This window comes from Eptatretus burgeri, chromosome 2 (assembly GCF_056783735.1).
Source record: "Eptatretus burgeri isolate ZD-2024b chromosome 2, Ebu_testis_v1, whole genome shotgun sequence".
In the NCBI taxonomy this organism is placed as follows: domain Eukaryota; kingdom Metazoa; phylum Chordata; class Myxini; order Myxiniformes; family Myxinidae; genus Eptatretus; species Eptatretus burgeri.
This window is the reverse complement of record NC_140962.1, coordinates 31,645,659-31,670,891: the sequence shown is the minus strand read 5'-3', so window position 1 is coordinate 31,670,891 and position 25,233 is coordinate 31,645,659. Positions and strand designations below refer to the sequence as shown.

At 44.5% G+C, this 25,233-nt stretch overlaps 1 protein-coding gene across 5 annotated transcripts in view; it reads left to right on the top strand.

The window, feature by feature from the left end:
* SMARCAL1 (SNF2 related chromatin remodeling annealing helicase 1) overlaps window positions 1-25,233 on the top strand; it is an 87,958-nt gene that overhangs the window by 60,654 nt on the left and 2,071 nt on the right. For 3 of the 5 annotated variants that reach the window (XM_085866697.1, XM_085866705.1, XM_085866715.1), the window contains 4 exons: window positions 624-726; window positions 8,321-8,503; window positions 8,820-8,920; window positions 19,768-25,233. The exon at window positions 19,768-25,233 is cut by the window's right edge and continues 2,071 nt beyond it. In XM_085866697.1, the coding sequence (XP_085722823.1) occupies window positions 624-726; window positions 8,321-8,503; window positions 8,820-8,920; window positions 19,768-20,143 (763 nt within the window). In that variant the 3' untranslated portion in view covers window positions 20,144-25,233. Of the gene's footprint in view, window positions 1-623; window positions 727-8,320; window positions 8,504-8,819; window positions 8,925-19,767 lie in introns of those variants that run through there. The other 2 variants (XM_085866720.1, XM_085866722.1) reach the window with 2 other exon arrangements.

Here is a 25,233-nt window from a genome sequence, read left to right as displayed (position 1 = left end):
TTGAGAAGGTTCTATTTTTGAAATGTGGAAAAATGAATTTTAATAGCTTGAAAACTGGATGTGTTGGTGAAAATTTAAATAAAAACCCTGGTGATTTGTAGAAATCATTCTAAAATGTATCAATTCTGTTGTTTTTATTTTTAATCATGAAAACAATCATCATCATAGCAAAGTTTGGAGATCACAAGTGATACCTGCGTTATACGCGAAACCCGTGTTGCCTGAGGCTGACTCTTCTCTTTCCTGATTGTTTCAGAATCAGTCATGTTTGATTTGTTTTTGTTGCTTTGATGTGCCTTTTCATGTCAAAATTGCCTATAATCCCATCCACATCAACGTAATGCCAAGAATAAATACAGTATATATAATAAAGTAATACAGTATAGCAAAATATAGTTGCTCCCTTGCCACTACCGTAGGGAGCGAGTGTTTCCATTATAGATGGTAATTGAAGAACTATTAATCTGTTATTTTATTTAATTGACTGATACTTAATATACCTCTGCATGAAAAAAATTAAATTGTCTTTAAAGTGGTGGCACTTATTTATAGTTGTATAGTAGTTGTTTTTTGGTAAAATGATGATGTGATCAGCTGATGTGTCCTCTTGTCTTTCTGTGCAGTGAGTACATCAATGATCTGCTGGAAAGCACGGAATCAAAGTTTTTAGTGTTTGGACATCACAAGGTGATGCTGGATCGAGTGAGCCATGGACTCGAGAAAAAGGTGTGACCATCGGCTATCCAACCCAACCTTCCTTTGGCAAGGAAGGGTCAGTCGTCAGTAAGATATAGTATCTCTGTGATGACATGTAGGTTAGGGGGGAAAATAAAAACCCGGAACTTTATAATTAGATTATTAAGCAAGAGAAAAGAACAGGGTAATAAGATAAAATCCGATAAAAGTGTTTTGTTCAGATGAGATTCAATTACATTTTAAAACTGAGATTCTTCTTCATAACTTTTTACTGTCACGAACACCCCACAATGTAATTTCAAAGACTAGCAAAAACGAAATCGCACAATATCACACAACAACAAACAAAATCACGTGCTATCATGTGAAAACAGTTCTTGCAGAACGATATCAAAAGAGAAACTGAATCTGTGATGGATGGCAGCATGGGGTTGTGTATTCCTCCGCATCAGACCGCGATAGAGCGAGGGACCCATGCCACGATCGGCAAATTTTACCACAAAAATTCAACCGCGATAGAGCGAAACCGTGATGCGGAAACCTGCGTTCGGGGCGGTTCTGCTGGAATATACTAGTAGGGCTAGTTATGCAAGTGCTATTGTAGCGAAATGGAAAATGTATGTAAAACTCGATATAAAGTTAATCATATAATTACCTTTTTTGTTAAAAAAGCAAATCCATTGAGCGTGTTGATGCCAACTCCCGTATTTATCATTGTTGATAAATGAAATAAAACATTTCATTTTGGATAATTTGTGAAGCATTATAATGGCATGACAGGAATTTGAGGCCAAACTATATAAACGGCCTCTGGGTGGAGTTTAGTATCAAGCACATCTCTGGGTAGATGTTCACACAGTGTGTCTAACAGTACTGTTTTGTACTGTACTGTATGTAATAAGTGCACATCACCCAGATCATCATTATGTGTCACTGCTCATTGTTGCAAGCCACATTTTGTGGCATTCATTATTTCGGTGATTGGCATTTCCGTGATCTCTACAATCACGCGTTCCAAAAGCAAAGAGAAATGAGATGGTAAGGTCTGGTCTCTTGGGAGGAAGTTGGAATTGGTTCATCTTAAATTTTGTAAATCTCTTTGTGCCATTGCCCAATAATGAGCAGGAGCAGTCTCAATTGTCTATGAATGGAGAAAATGGAAATCGAAAATGTATGAAGGGCAAGCCATGAAGTGACTGGATGTGCACAAGTGTCAGAATGCTCGAACTGATGGAGGACCTTTTACTCATTTATTTTCATCTGATGAGGAAAGAGAACATCCTCGTCTGGACTAATGTTGCTGGACAAAATGTGTGCCACGTGCAGCATCGTCAGTTTTCCTCCTCTTCCATTACATGAAGAAGAAATACCATAGCATCGATGCAGCCTTTAAAAAAAGAGTTTGCACAGCTGTGTTGGTTATTCCCATTGTCTGGCGTGCAATGCAGATGCGATTAGCCTTCAAAACAGTTTGGATAAAGGTCGAACAAAAAGTCTTTGTGTCACGTGACTGCTGGGGACATAGAGGAGTCCATTCTGAGCCATTTGGAAGATCTCATCGACCTTGCAGCTGAGGAGAAAGAAGAACCACCATCAAAGCATTCAACCTAAACTCTGAGGTTGATCTTTTTGGATAACTTTGGAATGCTCTCACTGGAACAAGCTTGATACTGCAAAAAGGAAATAAAACAGGACCTGAAAACTCAGTGTGAGATCATTGTCAAAGGTCCTTCCTTTCAGACTGCTTCAAGTGCTCCAAGTAGTTAATCTTCCTATTCCAATTCAGCTCCATCCAAGGCTAATTTGTATTTTGACAAACCCAATGCTCTTGCTGGTGATGATGATGTCAGGAACTCCCTCCCCATAGCTATACTTTCATCCCTGATCTCTATGGAATATTTTTGGATGTTTCTCCACCAAAATGTCTTGTTCCTATGCATGGTCTACCTCCCCACAAACATGATGAGGCCCTCTCAGCTAACTTCAGCTGTCACCATTACTTTTTATATACAAGATCTACACTCATGGAAGTGTGAGGTGACAGATGATAAAAGGCAACATACTGATAGGACAATGGGGCCACATATGGACAAAACTAGAACACCAGGACCCGACATTCGTGGGGGATATGTTCCGGGAAAACCCCGCGAATGTGGGGCATTGTTTCAGTGGGAAATGGGAGGGATAGGTTCTGGAGATTTCCCAACCCACGAAAAATCCGCGAATGTCGGTGTAAAATCTGTGAGTGTGGGGGAATAATCCACAAGTGTTTTGTCATTGTTACAATGGAGACAAGGGGGATAACGATTATCGGGGTTCACGGCAGTTCCTGGTTCATGAAAATGGCCGCAAATGGCGACACCACCAAAGTTGGGGAAATGGTGTAAGGGGTAGAACGTTATCGGTTTGCGGCGGTTCCTGGTTCAAAGGGGAAAGTTTTTAAAGTGTAAAATGTTTTCGACCACGAATGCACGATTACAGTTTGATAAAGGATGCTTCCAAATTAAATAAAAAACGACAACACCAGATACCGTTTCCAATCTATTGAAGAATGCATTTTAAAGTCGCTTAACCATATCGTACCGTACCGCAAAATGAAAAAAAAAACATCATGTACCATTTCAATTTTTTATTAAAGAAATACAGCACACGTAACTTTGCAAAATGATGAAGATGAGGTGTGCCAGGTGTAATAAGCATTGAAAGTTGATATTACCCCCTGGTCGAGTGGCTGGATGAGGGAGGTGGTGTTCAGCAGCAGGAACATGACCTCAACATTTGGGTGTGCACTGTTCAGATCCTTGGGGTGGCAAAGAGCGTTGTCAAGCAGCAGAAGTACCTTGAACGAAAGGTTCTTTCCTGCCAGGTACTTGTCGACCTGAGGAACGAAACAGTTATGGAACCAGTCCATAAAAAGTTCAGACGTCACCCACGCCTGCCTGTTTGCCCTTCATTACATGGGTAGCACCTGCTTGTTTTTGTTCTTTAGCGCACGTGTGTTCAGGGAACCGTAGAGCATCATGGGCTTTACGATTAAGTCCCCTTCGGCGTTTGCGCAGAGAAGAGATACCCGGTCCTTTGCGGCCTTGAAGCCGGCTGCTTTGCTCTCGTGCTGTGTCATGAACGTTCTGGCCGGCATCTTTTTCCAAAACAAGCCAGTCTCATCAGCGGTAAAGACCTGCTTCGGCAGATACCCCTTCTCCTTGATGAGGCTCGCGAGTTCTGCAGGGAATGCCTTGGCCACGTTGTGGTCTGCGGAAGCACGCTTTCCTACAAGCTTGACGTTGCACAAATTATATCATGCCTTGAAGTGGTGGAACCAACCCCTGCTCGCTGTAAACGGGCTGGAGGTGCTGCTTGTACCTTCTGCACTTGTGCTTGCACCACCCGTGCCTGAGATGGTCGTGCAGGAGCTTCGCCTTCTCCCGTATCAGTTGTGTGCTTCGAGGTATACCCTCCTGAGTGTTATCCTCGATCCTTGGGAGCCATTTTAGAAGAATGAACAGAGCGAGAGGCAATACACAGGTCAGAACAATGGGACGAGAATGATGGCGATCCAGGACGTGGTGAGTAGCCTGCGCATTGTTTGTGGGGGATTGTTACGGGTGATGCTGTATTCGGCAGCTGATAATAGATGTGGTGAGTGATGTCATTGTGTAGTTAGTCCATGTGTAGCTTGCTGCTAATTACACTAAGATATGCTGAACGTTTCCATTCTTTAACTCACAGGACATGACATCTTTCCTATCTGTAGGCAGATTATGCTGTGCTGAGCGTTTTTTAAAATGTAACAGCTCAGATGGTGCTGTTTGTAGCAAGATGGTGATTTACACTAAGATGCGCTGAATGTTTACATTGTGTAATGTCCATATGTGGTGACCTGGTAATTACTGAATACATGAATAGATGCTGTTGGTGTTTTCATCCTGTAAGTAACTCACGGGGGATAAGCCTGGTTAGTATATGCTGATGTGTTGTCATTTGGGGGATCGTCAAAATATTGGGTTAATTTTTGCCAACCTAATTTTTTAGTGACTATGGACCATAAATTTATCAAAAATTCAGGTTGGCGTTTTTTTGGCCGCCATCTTGAAATTTGCGGTATTAAAAACGCATTATTGCCCATATCTCGACCAATAATAGTTGGATTTTGATGATGTTGATTTCTAAATATGTATAATTACACACTGGCCACATTGAACTACAACTACATTACCTTAACCATGATGTTGACTCACCAATTTAAAAATTATATCACTTTTAGTCTGTTGTAAGGGTTGAATTAGCAATTTTTCCTTGTATGAAGAAATTTAAAGTGCGAAAACAGTTATTCATCTGAATCAGTTTCTTGATCTGATATGCAGTCCTGTTGGGTATTCATACAACTCTGGATTGGCTTCACACTTGCACAATTCTGTGCACTCTAAATTGTTTTGCTTGCAAGAACAACGAGCATTACACAAACTTTTGCTGCAACCACACCTCACCAATTCTGTAACTGATTCAGGGGCTGTAGGCATTTTGGACAGAATTGGTTTCAGTTCACTGGTCGATTCTCGATACCATACAAGCTTTGTTGGGTCAAGACGACAGGGCTTTGGAACAAGTACTTCCTGCCACACATGGCACTGTAGATGAGCTCGGCGAATGTGTTCCACCATGTTCTTCCATGTTATTCTTCACTGCGCAAGCTATCTGTGAAACACGCTGAAGTGTGTGCTGGTATGACACTCCTGCACCAGCATGGGATGCAGCATCAATAATCTTCTTACTCCGCGTGGCATGATAGCAATACAGGGACATGCCCAATGTCAGAGGAGTTTCAGTGCCACTGTGAAACACAGAGGAATCTGATTTGGGTTTGTATGTAACCTGTCTGTTTGATCTGTAAGCTTGCATCATCTGCTGTGATATGTTACTGCTTGAATGTCTGATATTTTCAGACCGTACATTTGACTGGGCCGTGCTCTGTCCTTGAATTATCCAACCCAACAATATACTTAACTCTTCAGGAACAATAGTTTCACCAACCAAGGAACCTTTAAATTTCAAGCTATTATTCTGTTCTATTGTTCTCCGTATGATTTTTGCAGTGGTAAACATTGCTTGTACATCTTGTCTATCAGTTTTGTTTGCAGCATTATCTACAGCAGCCTCACGGGCCTTACTTGAGTGAATTAGTGCGGTCACATGGGCGTGTGAATTCCACATCATCGATATTCTTTTCAATAATTTCCTTCAGTGCAGCACGAGTAGTAGTTCTGTGTAAACCATACATCATCATCATAATGTCATAATCTTGTTGTACTTTATCAATGCCTATATATTCACCAGAGCTGAGTTTATCTGCAAGGCAACTGTAAAACTCAATTTCTGCAGCCAAGAAATTTACAGAATCATCTGAATCCTTTTGGTCTTTTTCTGCAACTGGTTGCTTGACAAGGTTGTATTTTTTCCACTGATTTGCCAGGCAGGTATTATGATGCATCAAATCTCTAGAAAGTGGGTCCTTTGAATTTATCAGTTCACTGTAGTTCACCTTCCACTCATCATTGTTGCATTTTTGCACAATCACTGCCATTTTTTCACCAACATTTTGACTTTGACATCTGTGAAGAATATCTGTATTTTTACCCTGACAAAAGAAGCACTCAGCTTTATTGAACTTCCTTATTTGGGAACGTGTGCATCGTACTGGTGCAGAAGAAGATTGTGTCGAGCTTCAAGATCTAGGGCGACCTCTCTTTCGCTTTAGCTGGGTCGAGTCCTGTGTAGCGAGGGCTGTTTCATATCGCCTGCTAGATCTTCCAATGTCTGTGACGTTAGTAGTTTCTGCATAGCATGGAGCATGCCACTTCGCATGTTGGTCCTTTAGCTGTTCTGCAGTTATATCACCCAGACGGTTATGAATTCCAAGGAATTCCAGTTCACCTAAATCAGCCCGATACTACAACGGACAGAATGCAGAAATTTTTCATATGATGAATATTTTGGGTGTTGTCTCAACAAATCACTGCTATGTTTTTGACATTTAATACACAGTTTATAGTTTGTATTGGTACGTGGTCTTTTTGGAGGTGGCTCTCCCATCTTTCTTCAGGCTGTTGTAGCTATATTCTGAAAAAAGCAGAAACAAATATTTAATAAATATTAAACATGTGATAATAGGTATTTATGGGAAAATAGTCAAATTAGGTCATAACAGCTATGAAATATCAAAAAAGAACATAATAAAAATTTCATTATTTTGGCTGCCGCTATAAGCTAAAAAATGGCATTATTGACAATTTCCTTGTCAAGTTTTATATTTAGACCTTAATAAAGTATCACAAATGATTGCTCGCCCTCTAAAAATTACTTTGAGACACTAATATCATGTAAATACCTCTATCAGAGGTGAAGATATGGTCGGAAATGTTTTTACCCTCGCGAATTTCAAGATTGCCGCCAATAATCCAAGATGGTGGGCAAAAAAAATGCCAACCACAATTTGATAAATTTATGGTGCATCGTCACGAAAAAATTAGGTTGGCAAAAATTAACCCAAAATTTTCACAATATTACACAACAGCATATACTAGGTGTTGGCTTAGTGGTTAGGGTGGCGGCTTGGTATCCTAGGGTCCTGAGTTCAAGCCCCGTTGGCCGCTGAATTAATATACACCAGGAGGTTGACTCAGCCTGTCATCCTTCCGAAGTTGGCAAAATGAGTACCAGTGTACTGGTAAGGGGGACACTGCATCAGCGGCATTGCCGCGTCCCAACCAATGATGTAACCAGCAGCCACAGGCTGCACTCGATAGAGAGGGACTCACGGGGGGATGGCGTCGCAGGGAATGATGTGTTACACTGGTGAGACATCCCATGAAACTATGTTTATCCTGCGAAGCTACAATACAACATTTACAGGAAGCAGATCATTCTCGTGGAAAGAAAAAAAATCGTCGCGAATATGCAGGGCAATGTCTGAGCATCTCTCAAATTATCTACCGCAAATACACGGAACCCGCGAATGTTAGAACCGCGAATGTTGGGGTCCCGGTGTACAGTAAGAAAAATAATACACAGGAAAGGATGAGGGGAAGAAATACAGTAACCTACAAGAGGGTTGGGTTAGGTAGGATTAATGGGGGTATAAAAGACAACTGGTGGGGATGGGGGATGACATGAGATGGTGGAGTTTATTGCCTGATTGAATTGAAGCCCAAGAGAAAAAAAAGTGTGATTGAACCATTTCTGGAAGACAGTTACACAAACAGCAGGAGAGTTGAGGTGAGAGAGATGGAGATGGATAGATATGTGTCATGCGATACTATTCTGGGGTACAGCCCATAGTGGAGAGAAATGCTTCATTGTGCTATGGCTGAAGGCCTTGAGGCTGTAATTGTTTAAAATATTGCATTGTTGGTACAGTTTGTAGTTTGAAATAAAATGATGCATTATTCAAAAACATGTTTCTTTTCCAATGATTTGGGATCCAAGAAAAACAAGATAGTGGAATGTGAACTGGTCTTACTTGATGGTGGACCAGAGACTAATTTTATGCAGGTGATGAAGACATGGCATAGTCACACAGACCCCAAATATTTCCCTTGCCATATTCTCTTCTTCTAATCCCATACAGAATGTGAGCTACATTCGAATTGATGGCTCGACAGGATCTGCGGAGCGTCAAGCACTGTGTGACCGTTTCCAACGTGAAGAAAAACCACGTGTCGCAGTCCTGTCCATCACAGCTGCTAACATGGGCATCACGCTCTCCGCCGCTGACCTCGTTATTTTTGCAGAGCTTTTCTGGAACCCCGGGGTAAGACTTAAAACGGTGTCGCAATCTGTTAGATGATGAGTGCTGTGCCCAAGGCTGGCTTTAGAGGAGCTTATTATATACTTTAGGAATGGTGCTTTGTAGTGATCTGCAGAAAATACAATATCCAAGTCTTGCTTTGTGTTTATAGGTTTAATGAATTGTGTTCATCTTTACATTGAGGGATAACTTAATCATTCATGTTCATTTTGAAGTGATGCATCCTGTAATGATTCCTCTTTATTTTTGTTTGGATGCACCTCCTCAACCCCCTAATCTGTAACTGTTCTAATGCCCCCCCTTTCTCCTCCCACCCTAGATATTAATCCAGGCAGAGGATCGAGTCCACCGCATTGGCCAGACCAACTCTGTGAATATCCATTACCTGGTCGCTCGAGGAACTTCTGATGATTATCTTTGGTAGGTGCCGGATTTAGGTAGTTGTAATATAAGTAAGATGTGTTGATGATTGTTACAGGTTTTTGAAGTGTTTATTTTTTGGGGGGAAAAAACAATTAATAAACCCAAAACTGGTCACCATCCATTTTGTAAGTTCACATCCTTATCGACATTTATTCACAGGAAAAAAAAAAGTGCAACTAAAACCAGTCTAGAAATTGTGTGTGTGTGTGCACGCGCGTATGTGTAATGCTCCTTTCCACTCATTGGTTTGACAGCTGGCCTGACTTCACCGACAATTGTAACCTGAAAAATGTTATGGCCACCATTTTGGTGATATGCCAAGCCAGACATCTTCAGAGCTGTCATATTCACAATCGCCATGCCCTCCCGATAAGTTTTCCCTTCAGTGTAAAACAAAGTAACCGTTAGAAGGATCAAGTATCAAAGGGTTGGAGCCGTTAGGCATCACAGGCCTCGCGAAGGCCACATTAGTTATAGGTGTCAGCCCATGGGCCAGTGCAATTGGAATCTATTCGAGCTATATAACCATGATGTATTATATATGCACAAAGGCAGGAGACATGTTTTAACTTCAAACAAAGGTTCTTCTTTCTTCTTTTTTTTTTTGGAGTGATTACGGGAGTGGTCTGTTGGCTTCTTCACCGCCCAAATAACTATGTGGCATTCTGTCGTGCAACAGCTTTCACTGTGGAGGTTTTGCTGGTCCCTGCTATTATTTCCAACTATTTTCTCTTAACCGACTCGACCAGGGACCATAAAACCCAGGGTCTTTGTCCGAGGAGTTCTGAGAATCTCTCAAGATTGTGAAAGAAAACATCTGTCATTATTTACTTTTAACAATGTACAGTGGCCTGTAAAAGTATTGTTATGGCTGTGGAAATTTGCAATACACCATAAAGGTCCTTAGATCAGTTAAATAGATAAGTCTGTGTTCAGTTAGATTTCTCCACCGTTGTTTAATGGGAATTATTCGTGTTCACCGGGTTGCGACCCTTTGAGGTAGCCATTTTTCTTTTTCTATTGTTATTTTTGGACTGACCAGACCCCAACAACCAAACACCACCACCTTCGCCTCTTTACCTCCACAACCGCCAACAAACCCACACCACAAATATCGCCTCACCTTCGTTCCTAAAAACGATGCCATCTTCGCGCCAGCAGCGGTGGGATCTGAACAAACGACATCGCTGCGGGCAGAGGCAAGGGTTCTCTCGCCACCGAGCGCGTCGGCGATTTCCATGACGTCGGCTTTCCGGGGTCGAAGGTCAAGCTGTCAGACAAGCGCGTCGGTGATTTCCATGACGTCGGCTTTCCGGGGGTCGAAGGTCGCGCTGTCAGAACGAAGCTTCGGTCATTTCAAACACGTCCGCTCCCCGGGGGTCGGAGGTCAAAGTGTGGAGGTCGAATATCGTCTCCCCGGCCCTATATAAAGCCAAACAGAACGGAGCTTCGCGTCAGTCTGTGGAGCCGTGAGTCTGGAGGGGTCGGAGAGCTGAGCGTGAGTCAAGGGCAGTCTGCGGCGGTCAGGAAGGATCGGAGAGCCTAGAGAACGCCAGAGGGCTACGTGGAGACCACATCCGGAGAGAGCTTGCCAGCGCCAAGGCTGTCCGAGGTGATCGGACCTCGGCGCGATTCGCGCATCGCAGAGGGACGGACGGAGCCTGAGAGGGCATCAACTCTTGCCGAGCATCAACTCTTGTAAAGCAACCACGCTGAGAGAGCGTCGGTAGACCCGTCTGTTCTTCTCAACCGCGTTGCCGGGGCCCAGATCACCTCGCCGTCGCTGTCCGAGCTGCCGTGGGGAGAAGGCGTCACGACCTGCCCATCGTTGCAAGGCCCGAGATCAGGCACGGCTGTCCTAGTGGCCGTGGGGAGAAGGCGTCACAACCTGCCCATCGTTGCGAGGCCGCAAGCCAGGCGCGGCTGTCCTAGCTGCCGTGGGGACAAGACGTCGCGACCTGCCCATCGTCTTACCGTGAGGGTGCGGGTGAGACTCATCGGTCTCGTGGGCCCGTTCGGTCATCCCGGCTCCACGCCACATAGGGTCCACGGATCCCGTCTGCCACCCTTGTCTTTGGGGGTGGCCATTTCTCTTCTTTTGAATGCATGTTGTGGCGCCGTCTATCAAGTAGACTTGTATAAGTGATTGTGCATTTTCATTGCTTATATTCGGTTTTATTGCTTTCTTGCCTGTATACGTGTTCCATTGTGTTGGCTGTACATACGTGCATGACTGTCTTGCCTGAATACGTGCAAATCGTTAATAAATGTGCTTGTGAAATGTATCCCATTCGTTGCATCATCTTTCCCCCATTGTAAATGCCATCTTGCATCGTGGAATAATTAGTTGGGTTTTAAACACCTGGTAAAGAGAATCGGATCCGTCGAGGTCGGCGATAATACCCGCTCGGTTATCGCTTTAGAACGGAACGGACCGCTAAAGCGGTTCTTGTCCCAATCCAACCTGCGGCACGATGCAGCCCCTCGGTAGGTTACCCACGCGAGTACTTAGGTATATCGACATTCGGCGATTCACCCTATATTGCGTGGGTAGAATGCGGACTGGGCTGTGGTGAGGTTCAACCCTCACCCATGACTGGTTCCTGGCGATCATTCCAGGAGGGTCACGACTGAATTGTCTGTCCGGTGGGCGACGCGGCTGCCATTAGAAGTACACGGCCGATCTCACGCCGGACAGAGAATTCAGTCGTGACCCTCCTGGAACTATTGCCAGGAACCAGTCACGGGTGAGGGTTGAACCTCACCACAGCCCAGTCTGCATTCTACCCGCGCAAGATAGGTATATCGACATTCGGCGATTTACCCTAAGTACTCGCGTGGGTAACCTACCAAGGGGCTGCATCGCGCCACAGGTCGGATTGGGAAAAGAACCGCTTTAGCGGTCCGTTCCGTTCTAAAGCGATAACCGAGCGGGTATTATCGCCGACCTCGACGGATCCGATTCTCCTTACCGGGTGTTTAAAACCCAACTAATTATTCCACGAAGCAAGATGGCATTTACAATGGGGGAAAGATGACGCAACGAACGGGATACATTTCACAAGCACATTTATTAACGATTTGCACGTATTCAGGCAAGACAGTCATGCACGTATGTACAGCCAACACAATGGAACACGTATACAGGCAAGAAAGCAATAAAACCGAATATAACCAATGAGAATGCACAATCACTTATGCAAGTCTACTTGACAGACAGCGCCACAACATGCATTCAAAAGAAGAGAAATGGCCACGCCCAAAGACAAGGGTGGCAGACGGGATCCGTGGACCCTATGTGGCGTGGAGCCGGGATGACCGAACGGGCCCACGAGACCGATGCGTCTTACCCGCACCCTCGCGGGGCGACGATGGGCAGGTCGCGACGTCTCGTCCCCACAGCGGCTAGGACAGCCGCGCCTGGTTTGCGGCTTCGCAACGATGGGCAGGTCGAGATGCCTTCTCCCCACGGCCACGAGGACAGCCGCGCCTGATCTCGGGCCTTGCAACGATGGGCAGGTCGTGACACCTTCTCCCCACGGCAGCAAGGACAGCGACGGCGAGGTGATCTGGGCCCCGGCAATGCGGTTGAGAGGTACGGATGGGTCTACCGACGCTCTCTCAGCGTGGTTGCTTTACAAGGGGTGATGCCCTCTCAGGCTCCGTCCGTCCCTCTGCGATGCGCGAATCGCGCCGAGGTCCGATCACCTCGGACAGCCTTGACGCTGGCAAGCTCTCTCCGGCTGTGGTCTCCACGTAGCCCGCTGGTGTTCTCCAGGCTCTCCGATCCTTCCTGACCGCTGCAGACTGCCCTTGACTCACCCTCTGCTCTCCTACCCCTTCAGACTCACGGCTCCACCGACTGACGCGAAGCTCCATTCTGTTTGGCTTTATATAGGGCCGGGGAGACGAGATTCGACCTCCGCACTTTGACCTCTGACCCCCAGGGAGCGGACGTGGTAGAAATCACTGGCGTGCACGATCTGTCACTTTGACCTTCGACCCCCCCGGGGAGCGGACGTGGAAGAAATCACCGGCGTTCACGATCCGTCACTTTGACCTCCGACCCCCGGAGAGCGGACGTGGTAGAAATCACCGAAGCTTCGTTCTGACAGCGTGACCTCTGACCTCTGGAAAGCCGACGTGCTTGAAATCACCGAAGCTTCGTTCTGACAGCGTGACCTTCGATTCCCGGAAAGCCGACGTCGTGGAAATCACCGACGCGCTCGGTGGCGAGAGAACCCTTGCCTCTGCCCGCAACGATGTCGTTTGTTCAGATCCCGCTGCTGCTGGCGCGAAGATGGCGTCGTTTTTCGGAACGAAGGTGAGGCGATGTTTTTGGTGTGGGTTTGTTGGTGGTTGTGGAGGTAAAGAGGCAAAGGTGGTGGTGTTTGGTTGGTCCAAAAATAAGAATAGAAAAATGGCTACCTCAAAGGGCCGCAGCCCAGTGAACACGAATAATTCCCATTAAACAACGGTGGGGAAATCTAACTGAACACAGACTTATCGATCTAACTGATCTAAGGACTTTTATGGTGTATTGCAAATTTCCACAGTCATAACAGTATAGTATTCACCTCCCACCCCCACCCCAAAGTTTTCACATTTTGATGCCACCTGAGCTTATTTCACAATGTTTTCAAATCAAACATAAGTCTTCAATAACTACTCTCATGTGATAAAGCTAGAAAATGCAGATAAAATGTGAATGTTAGATCAACAGAGAAAATAGATGATTCTCAGTTGCATAAGTATCCAAACCCTTTGCCTAATTAACCCTAAACTGCTTTAGGAGGTAATTATTTGTTTGAAAGGTTTCACCTGTATGTAATCAGTGGTTTAACTTAATTAAGCTTCCTCACTTATCTAAGGAGTTTCAAGATGTAACGCACTTGGTCAAACATGAAGACGAAGGAGCTTTTGAAAGAAGTCAGACAAAGTGGTGGAGCACCATTCAGGAGAGGGTTATAAGAAGATTTCAAAGTCACTCATTATCCCTTTCAGTATGGTGAAATCTTTCATAAGAAGTGGAAGACGCATCATACCACCCAGACTCAGCAGCCGGGCAAGCAGGAAACTGGTTCTGGATGTCACTGTAAATCCAACAATAACTTTGAAAGATCTGCAAGGCTTTATGTCCGATATGGGGGTCAGTGTTAATCCATCAACAATATCCCATTCCCTTCACAAAGCTGGCCTATATGGACAGGTAGTAAGAAAGAAGCCATTACTGAAAAAGACCCATTTAAAAGCTCAAATGGATTTTGCGTAAAAGCATCTTGATACTGCAGGCATGTGGAGAAAGGTTTTGTGGTCAGACGAGACAAAAATTGAACTTTTTGGTCTAAATTCAAAGCGTTGTGTGTAGCGCAAACCTAACACTGCACATCACCCAGTCGAACACCATCTTACTGTTATGCATGGTGGTGGTGGTGGCATCAAGTTTTTGGGCTGCTTTTCATCAGCAGGGAGTGGCAAGCTTGTCAGGACAGAAGGGACAATGGATGGTGCAAAGTATAGGAGAATCCCTGATGAAAACCTGCTTAAATCAGCCATGAATCTGAAACTGTGTGGGAGATTCACATTTCAACAGGACAATGATCTAAAGCCACACTGGAGTGGCTGAATAAGAAGAAAATAAATGTTCTTGAGTGGCCCAAAGTCCTGACTTGAACCCAATTGAGCATTCATTGCGAGATCGAAGACTACAGTCCATCGACGATCTGCATCAAACTTGGCAGAACTTGAGCAATTTTCACGTGAAGAATGGACAAAGATTTCACCATCTCACTGTACAAAGCTGGTAGAGATCTACCCAGAAACACTCACAGCAGTCATTGCTGCAAAAGGTGCTTCCACCAAGTACTGACCTGAAGGGCTGAATACCTTTACAACCAGCAAATTTTGATTTGTACATGTTTTTTGCAGGTATTCCTGATGTGCAACCTCCTTCCACTATAACAGTGTTTAGTTTGATCTCTTCAGTTATAAATTTTAAAAGTTCATTTGGAAAAGTTGTTTAACTACATAATTCATAATTCATCTAAATGTGGCATAATTGGTTGGGGGTGAATACTTTTGCAGGCCCCTGTATATATGCATCAGGAAGATGATTGTTTTGGGTCGTTTATTGGCACAATTAGGCGGCTCATGGTCACTTGAGAGTTGCAATTCAACCGGGTTTCTGCATATCTCGCGAGATTGTAAGTTGGACAGGAAACTGTGATGGGCCATGACGTATAAAGAGCTCTGCTGTTGCTATTTCAATCGTGGTTTCTGTGAAGTCGGTGATAGGGGAGGGGGGAGAGTTCAATATTACGCTGCTTCGATGAGGTAATGAATAAATATGTAATGAGGCTTGTCGCAAGGTATTATGTACACATTTAGGACACGAGGGACCAAAAAATGAAAGTCATTGTATGATTAAGTTTTGCATATCATTTGTTAGCCAACCATGGGGATTCGGGATCTATTTGGGCAGAGCTTAATTCTTCCACTTTCTATTGCTCTGAGAGGGTCATATAAGCCTGGTGTTGGGTTGGTGGTTAGGGTGGCGGCTTGGGATCCCAGGGTCCTGAGTTCAAGCCCCGTTAGCTGCTGAATTAACACCAGGGGGTTGACTCAGCCTGTCATCCTTCTGAGGTCGGCGAAGTGAGTATCAGTGTACTGGTCCCGGTGTATGCCCCGGTTAGAATAGGTGTACCATATCCCTGTGTTTCGTAAGAGGCGACCAGGGTTGGCGTCAGGAAGGGCATCCGGCCATAAAACATTGCCTCAAGAAAGCCAAACCCCTGCAGAGCAGGGAAAAATGGCTGTAAAAACTTTTTTTTTTGACAGGGTCAAAGTTGGTTATCAATTATCTGCATCAAGGAACCACTCATATCATTCTAAAATTGGTCTGATGGCTTAGATATGTATTGTACACTAATTGGAAACCACATATATGGAGAATATTTGGTTTACCTGATATTTGACCTTGAGCAAAGAGGTCAAGGTCATATGAAATTAACAAATTGATCAGTGTTCATTCAGGTCATAAATATATATGCGCATAAACTTAACCAAAGAAATACATGCTGTGATGAACCAAACTAACATCTTCAGATTAAAAGTGCAGATTTCTTAACGTTACGTACTTCCTAACGACCTTTGATGTTCTGTATACTGAACACAAACTGGCCTTTGGTATTGATTTTTCTATCATAGGGCCATCTTGGTAAACTTATTCGATGGTTATAAAATCAAGCTTGTAACTACCAGTAATTTTGTAGCAGCTTGGTAAATGCAATTTGTTACGTACTTCAACATTTTTGAACCAATCATGGAAGTGAACCTAAAAACTGGTGTGTAGTAATGATTTGCCATTTTGGCTGCCATTTGCCAACTTGCCATTTTAAATCATCACTTTATGCAGAAGTAAATTGCTATTTAAGATGTTCTATCAGATGCATTTCAAATTTCTGGAATAAGATTTTTTAAGCTTCACTATGACTGAGGGAAATTTTGCAAAATCTAAGATTTTACACATTTGAAGGTGCCAAGATATGCAGAAGGTCATAAGAAATGTACTGTTTCGAGGAATTGTTCTGTTCTTATGTATAATGATATGCAGTAATCCCCCGCTATATCTCGGTTCACCTATCGCGCCCCCGGTTCATCGTGGGTTTTCCCTTGGAACTTAACTATTTTTTTCTGCGGATTCCCCCAGTATATCGCGGTAATAATATATAAAATATAAATTATTTAAGCAATAAATTAATAACGCGTGGTGCTCGACCAGTCACGCAACGTACGAGACAAAGTTTCGCTTGTGAACTTCGAATATTTTCTACGTTTTTTTTCTCCAAGCCCTACGATGCCGCCCAAATGCCCTGCACCTTCTGAGGCTTCTGGCAAGGAACTGAAGCGCCAAAGGAAGGTTCTGACGCTCCAGGAGAAGGTTAAGGGGCTTGATATGCTTTGGGAAGGAAAAAGGTTTGCGGCAGTTGGACGCCATTACGGTTTGAATGAATTGACCATAAGCTACATCAAGAAGGACCAAGCCAACATCAGGAGCCTATGAAACCCAATCGTGTTTATACACTGCACAGCGTTTGATATTCGCAATAGAGAAATCAATCCCAATCGTGTTTATACACCGCCCAGCGTTTAATATTCACTCTATATAAATCAAACCCAATCGTGTTTACACACCGCTCAGCGTTAAATATTCACTCGATATAAATCAAACCCAATCATGTTAATACACCCCACAGCGTTTAACATTCGCAATATAGAAATCAAACCCAGTCGTGTTTATACACCGCTCAGCGTTAAATATTCACTCGATATAAATCAAACCCAATCGTGTTAATACACCGCACAGCGTTTAACATTCGCAATATAGAAATCAAACCCAATCGTGTTTATGCTGTTACAGGCCGGGGGGTCGGCCGCCAACCGACCACTCTGAACGGAGCCGCAAGTCGAGTCGGCCCGACCGTTCGCCCGGAATATAGATCGCCGCCCGGATAACTCCGAGCGACGGGTCCTTGTACAAGAACCGAAATGCGCCAATCGGCAGATCACGTGGGGTAGCGTCGATTGCCAATCTTCAATTTACCTAAATACCCACGTTATCCAACTACCGGGGTATTCCACCCTCGACGGAACTCGTAGGGAACAAACCGCAGAGGCGAGCCTGTCCGTGCGCGATTCCGAGCGGCGTAATCGCCAAGAACCGTCGGTCCAAATGTCCCTCTATTACGGCAAACCAACGGCTTTTTAACTCCCAACACACAAAATGTTCAGTCAATGAGGGAATGGACGCAACGAGCAGGTTTACATTCACACAAGGACATTTATTAAAATGAAACACGTATGCAATTAAATAAGGCAAAACACGTATGCAATTATACAAGCAACAAAAGCACGACAAAAGAACTACAACCGTCTACTTATTATGTACAGTCATTGACACTTAACAGCAGTTCCTACTTATTAGACGGGCTCACGGACACACGTACGCACACACACACACCCAAGAAATGGTGGCTGAGGCCTTTAATCACGAGCTCCAGCTCGGAGGACAGGTGAGCTTAAACTCAGAGCTCGACTCGAACCTTTCCACCTCGTGTGGTCTTCAACTTGTCCGGACCCGGGCTCCAGCGAGAGCGAGCTGGATCCAATCGCCGCGATCCTTCCTGAGCTCCCGCGAATCCTCCTGCGCTTCTCAACACGTGCCGGTGAGACGAGGCGCCAATCCTTCCTGTCGATCATCGCTTCCCCGAGGATCCAACTCCAAGAAGAGGCCAATGCGTTGCACCAAGCCGGGAAACAAAATGGAGAACGAAAAGCTCCACGAACCAAGAGGAAGAGGAAGAAGCCTCCACTCGCAGCTCGAGCCGAACAACCGGCTCAAGTTCCTTCCAAAACAAAGCAGCAGCCGAAGCTCACCGAGCCAGCCAAAGCAAAAAGCTTCCGAAGGCCTCAAGCCAAGCACGACCCAACGGCCTGCTGAACGACTGCTCTCTCCGAAGCAAAAAGCTTACTCCTCCCACGGGACTTAGCACACGAACTCTGCACACGGGATTCTTCACGAACTCTGCCACGGGACTCCCACAAACTCAGCCCTACCACGGGACTCCCACACGAACAAAGAAACGATCTCCCCTTTATCCTTCCCACCCCCTCCCCCGCACCCGGCATGACTCATGCCCCCGCGATCCACCCCCTGCTCAACCACGGGTGGGAGGGAGTTGTTGACGTCACGGGATGGCAGGGTTCTTCTTCCTCTTCGCAGAAGAGGGGGAGGGACGTCTCCATTGTTCGCTCCCTAACTATTAAATCGATCCGCAGCGCATCTAATCGATTTCAAAACATTTAAACAATGGAAGGTGAGCTATCTAGGAACATGCACTTATCGACATAGCTGACTAAGGGAACCTGTATGTTGTGTGCAATTGAATTCCAAATTCGTAACAATACACTGCGTTTATAAAAAAAGGTATTTTTTGGGGAGGCGTCCATTCATCGTGGATTTTCACTCCTCGCGGGGGGGGGGGGGGTTTGGAACGTAACCCCCACGATAAACAGGGGATGACTGTATATCAAAGAAAAAATGCATTTTCAACCATTTTGGACAACATATACAATCACACATGTAACCGATTTCTAAAAAATGAGCTAAAAAATGGAAAAAATAGCCTGTGTTTGGATAAAAAAACATGCTTTGTAGGCAACTATATCCATAGGACCCATAGCAAAGTATACATTTTCTGAAAGCACAGACACTTGGGCATTATATAACGTTAAAAGATTGTTTATCTTATTAAAACTGGGTTCAATTTCTAAGCTTTCTCCTCGTTTAGGACCACTTTGTACGCAATACCATGCCACAAGCCATGATTGATATTGAGAATGCTGAAGGAGTAGGGGAGGACAGGGATTTGGGTAGGGAGAGTGAGTGGGTTGATGATTTGAGTTTTGGAAGGTGGGGTGGGGGTTGATGTCCCACGGGTCCCTGCGAGTTGTAAATAATCTTCCTTTTCCCATTTCTCACCAACTGAGATGGACTCGCATGTTCCTCCTGAAGCATTCCAACTGTCACGTGTTGCACGTCCTTCCGTACTTAGCCATCGGCTTTTAAAATTTGTTTCTGCTCTTTTTCAAAACTGAAAGTTTTAATAATTTAATGTAAAAACGGCACAACACATTGAAAGCCAGAAGAAATGTGTTCACAGGTTTCACGCACCCCATTGGGTTAAAATTGGAGATGCACCTTAATAGGCCTTTAAAGAGAAAAAAAAAGGAGGATTAAAAAAAAAAAATGTTTTGCTTAATTTTGTTTTTCCAAACACCAACAGGCCAATGATACAGGAAAAGCTCAGGGTTCTGGGAGAAGCAGGCCTGAGTGGACATAGTTTTGTAAATGCAACTTCGACTTCTTTCCAGTATAAGGTTAGTGGAAGTTCAGTCGTACCATCCCTTACTGTGACTTCCTGGCTTGTACGTCTGCACTGGATAATTTTTGTCAATTTCTCCAAGGATCCGAAGCAACAGAGCATCCTGGAATTGCTTCAGCGCTCATTGTCAGAGGACGACATAGATGATGAAATGCTGCTTGCAGCTGAGAGCGCAGCTGAGCATGCAGCTGAGACCTCAAAAGACACCACTCAAGATCAGTTTCCCAACGGTCCAACGAAGAAGCGAAAGATTGACGACTGGCTTATCGCAAAATGACAGAACAGCCTGTTGGAAGTATTATTGTGCATTGGTTTTGATGTTTGCAGGATTTTAAATGCAAAAATGATTTTGTTGAAACACGCCCACATAAATAAAGCATTTGTTTGTAGTTTGTGTAAGTTTATAAGCACGTGACATTCCACGGCCAATTACAGACCCACAAAAGCAACATGTGACTGCCTCGACTGCAAATTCATTGAAGTTGCATTTGTTACCTAATTGTGATAAATGGATGTCTAATGGTAAAAAGTTGACCTCAACTGGATACACCAGTTGATTATTTCCTATGGACAAAACTAACGCTTGCATATTGGGTATATCTACTTCGGTCGAGACCAAGCAAAGGGAGGTCAAGGCCGTTTGCTCCTGCTCCATGATACAACCTGCAAAAAACAGAGTTGTTGGAATGCCAGCTGAATTTCCCATCCAATCATGTAACTTTTTGTTTAAAAAAAATTCTCCATGGGTAGGCACTCCAATGACAAAAGGTTTGTGTCAACTGCTCAAGTGGTTGCCAAGAAAATGAATTTAAAAGCAAATTAAGGTGAAAAATAAATCATGCTACAGATGCCTGCAGGCCACCTTTCCCATCCAATCATCATGCAACTTTAACTTTTACCATTGCACACATTAATTTAGTAAACTTGATTCCCATCATGTACAACCTTTTTGGCTGCTGGTTGCATCATTGGTTAGGGGGTGATGCTATGCCACTGATGCAGTGCCCCTATTACCAGTACACTGGTGCTCATTTTGCTGACCTCAGAAGGATGGCAGGCTGAGTCAACCCTCTGGTGTTAATTCAGCGGAGAATGGGGCTCGAACTCGAACCTAGGATCCCAAGCCACCACCCTCACCGCAAAGCCAACACCAGGCTGTCAACTTGGTTATTAGATGGCTTTGAAGGCCATAAAATACAATGAGTTTTTTTATACAAATAAAATACAATTACAATTTGACCCCCCAAAAAAGTAAAAGGTATAAATCTCACCTGAATCGATTTTCCAGGAATTCCCAGGAAACGATTTACTGGGGAAAAACATGAGCTTTTGCCCAATTTGCTTGAAAGCTTTTTTCAGCTCCAGCTCAAGAAAATTAGGGTTGTACCATCTCTAATCTCCATCACACATGGCGTGTCAGCGGTGTGGCATAAAAAACATTGAAACTTCATCATGTAACTTTATATAATGACTGTAGTCCTGCAGAATTCCACATAACCTTGCACTTGCGTTCCTATTAAGTTTTTTTTTTTTGCAGTTTTTATATCTTTGAATTGAATTATATCTTTGAAGGGAGCTGAACAAGAGTCCAAGTGATAACATCCTGTCAGGTTTGGGCAATTTGCATAACATGCAAATGAAGTCAGCCATTACCGAAATTCAGTTTTTTGGCTATATCTATGGCTATATATGGAATAGGATGGAAACAATGGTGTCTAAACCTAGGTTTTCATGGTCAAGGAATATAATAATACCAGTTACAAGTGTCTGAGATGGTGGCCATCTTGGATTCCATTTATGGGACAATGATATGGGATAGGACAGGTTGTATCAACATGAAATCTATGAAGATAGGAGTGGATTCTATTTCTAACCAACATTTTGGATAATAGCTGGTACCATTATAAGGACGAGAAGTACGTAATAGAGGTCAATCATCGTTGGCGTCATCAGCAGTCTCCTCGTCGGTCTTGTCATTGTCAATGTCATGTTCTACCTGTTTTGTACGTTCATTATGGCAATTGATATTTGAATCTCTGACATGCACAGAAGAAAGTGCATGGTAAATGAGCGGCACAGCAACCACACTGTGCTGTTCTGCATGGGGTGCCTGAAGTACAACCACACCTTAACTCCAAAATTTGTGGTGGAGCAAGTGCAACGTCTGTGGGCATTGGAACAGGAAGAGACTTGGAAGTTTCCTCTCGCGCCCATCCGTAATCTTCTGGATTCATGTTGGGGGGGCTTTGATTGAAGGGCCGCCTTCCAAATTGCCGTCTGGAAATGAGCACGTCGAACATTTTCTACGAATGCTTGGCTTGTTGGTTGTAGTGTCTTTAGTTTTGGTGCTGCTGTCATGTTCTTTCGCCCCATTTTCCAGGACCATACTTGTACCCTAGTGTCGGACATGTCTGCAGTAGTCGTGCACCCATAACACTTCACGATAGATTTGGTAGCTTCGTCTATAATAGTTGACATTGGAGCATCAAGCTCACCCAAGCATTCGAGTGTTTGACTGGCCTGAAGCATCTTGATGGCAGTTGATTTGCCAACACCAAACAGTTGCGCAACAGTATCGCACCCAGAAAGGCAGTGCATCGCTGGAAGCTGTGGAGCTATTTTAGCATGCTCTTTGGCAGATGCTGCTATGTCAACCAAGGCTCTTTCAGAATGAGTAGATTCCATTGTTAGGCCGCACGTGAGATCAAGTTTGTGGTAAAAATGTAGGAGCAGTACGAAGACGTCTGTATCATCGCACAGTACGTTGATGGCCGTTGCACCTTCTTCTGCCAGCTTTGACATTTGATGAACCATGATTACATCTGCTTTTTCATGAAAGTTCTGTCGATCTTCCCTCTGTCTCAGGACATCGCAGCTGACTTCTATTGGTACAGGGTCTTGGCCAGTTAGGACAAGCTTGTTCTTCATCTTTTCCCCCTCTGTTGAGCAGTTCTGTGCATATCACCTTGATGAGTTGAACTTTGTTGTCCGCTATCGTTAGGATGACCTTTTGTGGTGGGAGAGGACTTTGGAGGGTTAAGCAATGGTGTCTACTGGCTTGTTGACCACACCGTTTTGTCCATGTTGTGCCTCTGATGCTGAAATCGAAGTATCGATCAAATACAAGATAGACATCCCCCTGCGACATTTTACGGATGATGAAGCTGCACACATTGTCCACAAAGTCTTTGACTGTACCCTGACATGGCCAGTGGACACACCAGAGGATAGCGCAACCGTCAATTATAACAGCTTCTGCCTTCTGAACAATACGTGAGGAAACTAACACTTGGAGCTTTTTCTTCAGTGTAGACTTTGCCGACGCTATGCGCATGGTGCCATTTTCCTTGAACATGGAGGTCAGCATGGGGGCAAGTTAATGTTTGAGAATTGTTGGCAAGTCAATGTCTCGTGTTTGTTGAAGCCCCAACACCCGTGAGTATATAAGATTGACATCATATCCATCTTTGCCCCTAACCTTGATGGATTTCTTCGTGACGGCCATCGTGCCAACCTTCTTGGATAGAGGGGCGTTGAAGCCAGATGGCAGACGACTTTCAAAAGCGATCATCTGTGCCTTGCCAATGTCAACAGCATGCTCTACATTTACAGACTCTGGTTGTATCTGTCCGGTTTGGATGTTCACCAGGCCTTTTGGATGGTCATCATTATCCAGTGGCTGTATGCATAATTGCAGTTTCTCTCGAATCTTTGACCTGTCTTGGTTGTCTCCGTGGATCCTAGATGGTTTCTCTTCTTTATGACTCGTGACATCAACCTCTTTGTGTCCTCTAGTCATGTCTGCAACACCTTTGACAATCTTGGTGCATGCATGCATGCATACTCAGAGCCCATCGTTTGAGTGCAGACGGCTTGAGAGTGATCCCTATGACGCCTCTAGCACCGTGGCCGTATCGCATAAAGGTGCTCTCTATAAACATGTCTGACCAGATACCATTCCAGAGACCGGGTTTATGCCTCATCACATGGTCCCCTTTCAGGAAATGGTGCAAGATGTCACCGGGGAGACGTTCCATCGACCTCAGGTAATAGAGGCCGTAACGGGCATAGTGGTGATGTCCCGCAACAAAGAAATACGGCATCATTTCTTTGACTGCATATAGATGTAGTGGCCAGTCGGCCTCACGTTCAGCTCGCACAAAGAGCATCATAAGAAAAACTGGCTTGATTAGATAGTCTACCCAGAGTCGTGTCGTCCTGCTCTCTTGTGACAATACTTCTAGATGTTCTTGAAGTTCGGTGCGACTCTCCAACTGTCCAACAATACCGCTTAGGACTTCCTCCACAACAAGCCGAAGAGCTCTGACGTTTTGAGGAAACTTTTTCCCACTAAGCATTTTCGGTTGTTTTCTTGTTTTATTCTAAGCTTGTTTTCATGATTTCTTCTAGACCAGTGTTTGCCATTAGGTATCCAACAAAACTCATCAGAAGGTGCATTCCACCTAGTCTTGGTATAAAGTTAAGAAACAGGTCTTGGTAGACGCACTTTATGCTACAGCAACCCTGTATAGTTGTTGGTCATTGGTGAAGAGGGTAATGCGCTGTCCGCAGCTATTGGTGAGATCTTGTGTGTTCACCATTGCTGTCAGGATTGTGTCGGGGTCAGCTGGGTTCATGTCTATCAATGGGTGGTAAATGGCTCTTGTGGCTGGTCTTATGGTATAGCCCTGTTCCCTTGACAACTTAGTATTGAATCCGTTGAACTCCGGTATGCCCTCATCAGAGTCAGTGGCTTGCAAGAAGTCGAAGTCGAGGGATTGGGCTCTCAAAAGTGATACCACTTGTGCGGCTAGAACACGTAATGGCAATAGAGCTCGCTTAGCCTCAGTATCAGGCATGTCAGGTTTTTTGGGACCTTTGTATTTCTCTACAGGGATGTCATCAATTACCTGCTGCTGCATTTCATTTGCTGTCAGTCGAGGGAATGTCTCAAGATGTGATTCCTCAGTCAAGTACCTGTCAGTAACAGTCATTACAATGGCAAGGGAATGGGTGCTAACAAGTCCGTTCTGCGAGGATATGTTTGCGTCAAAGTTGTCTGCAACAGCTTGAATGATACCATATTTGGGACAGGTCATACCCATGATGAAGTTCTTGAGCGCTGCTGCTGCTGCTGAAGCTTCGAACCGCAATATTTCATCATAAGAACAAGCTACCCTGCAATCATAGAACTGTTCAATCAGAGACCACTGATTGAGGACAACACCAAGTGCAATCTGAAGAGGGGTGGATCGGTTGGTTAAAATGCTGGCGACAATGTTGCCAATGAGAGCAGCTGACAAAGTGTAGTTCATTTTGTCAGACATTTTAACTAACAGTGAGCGAAGTGTTTCATTGACAGAGTCC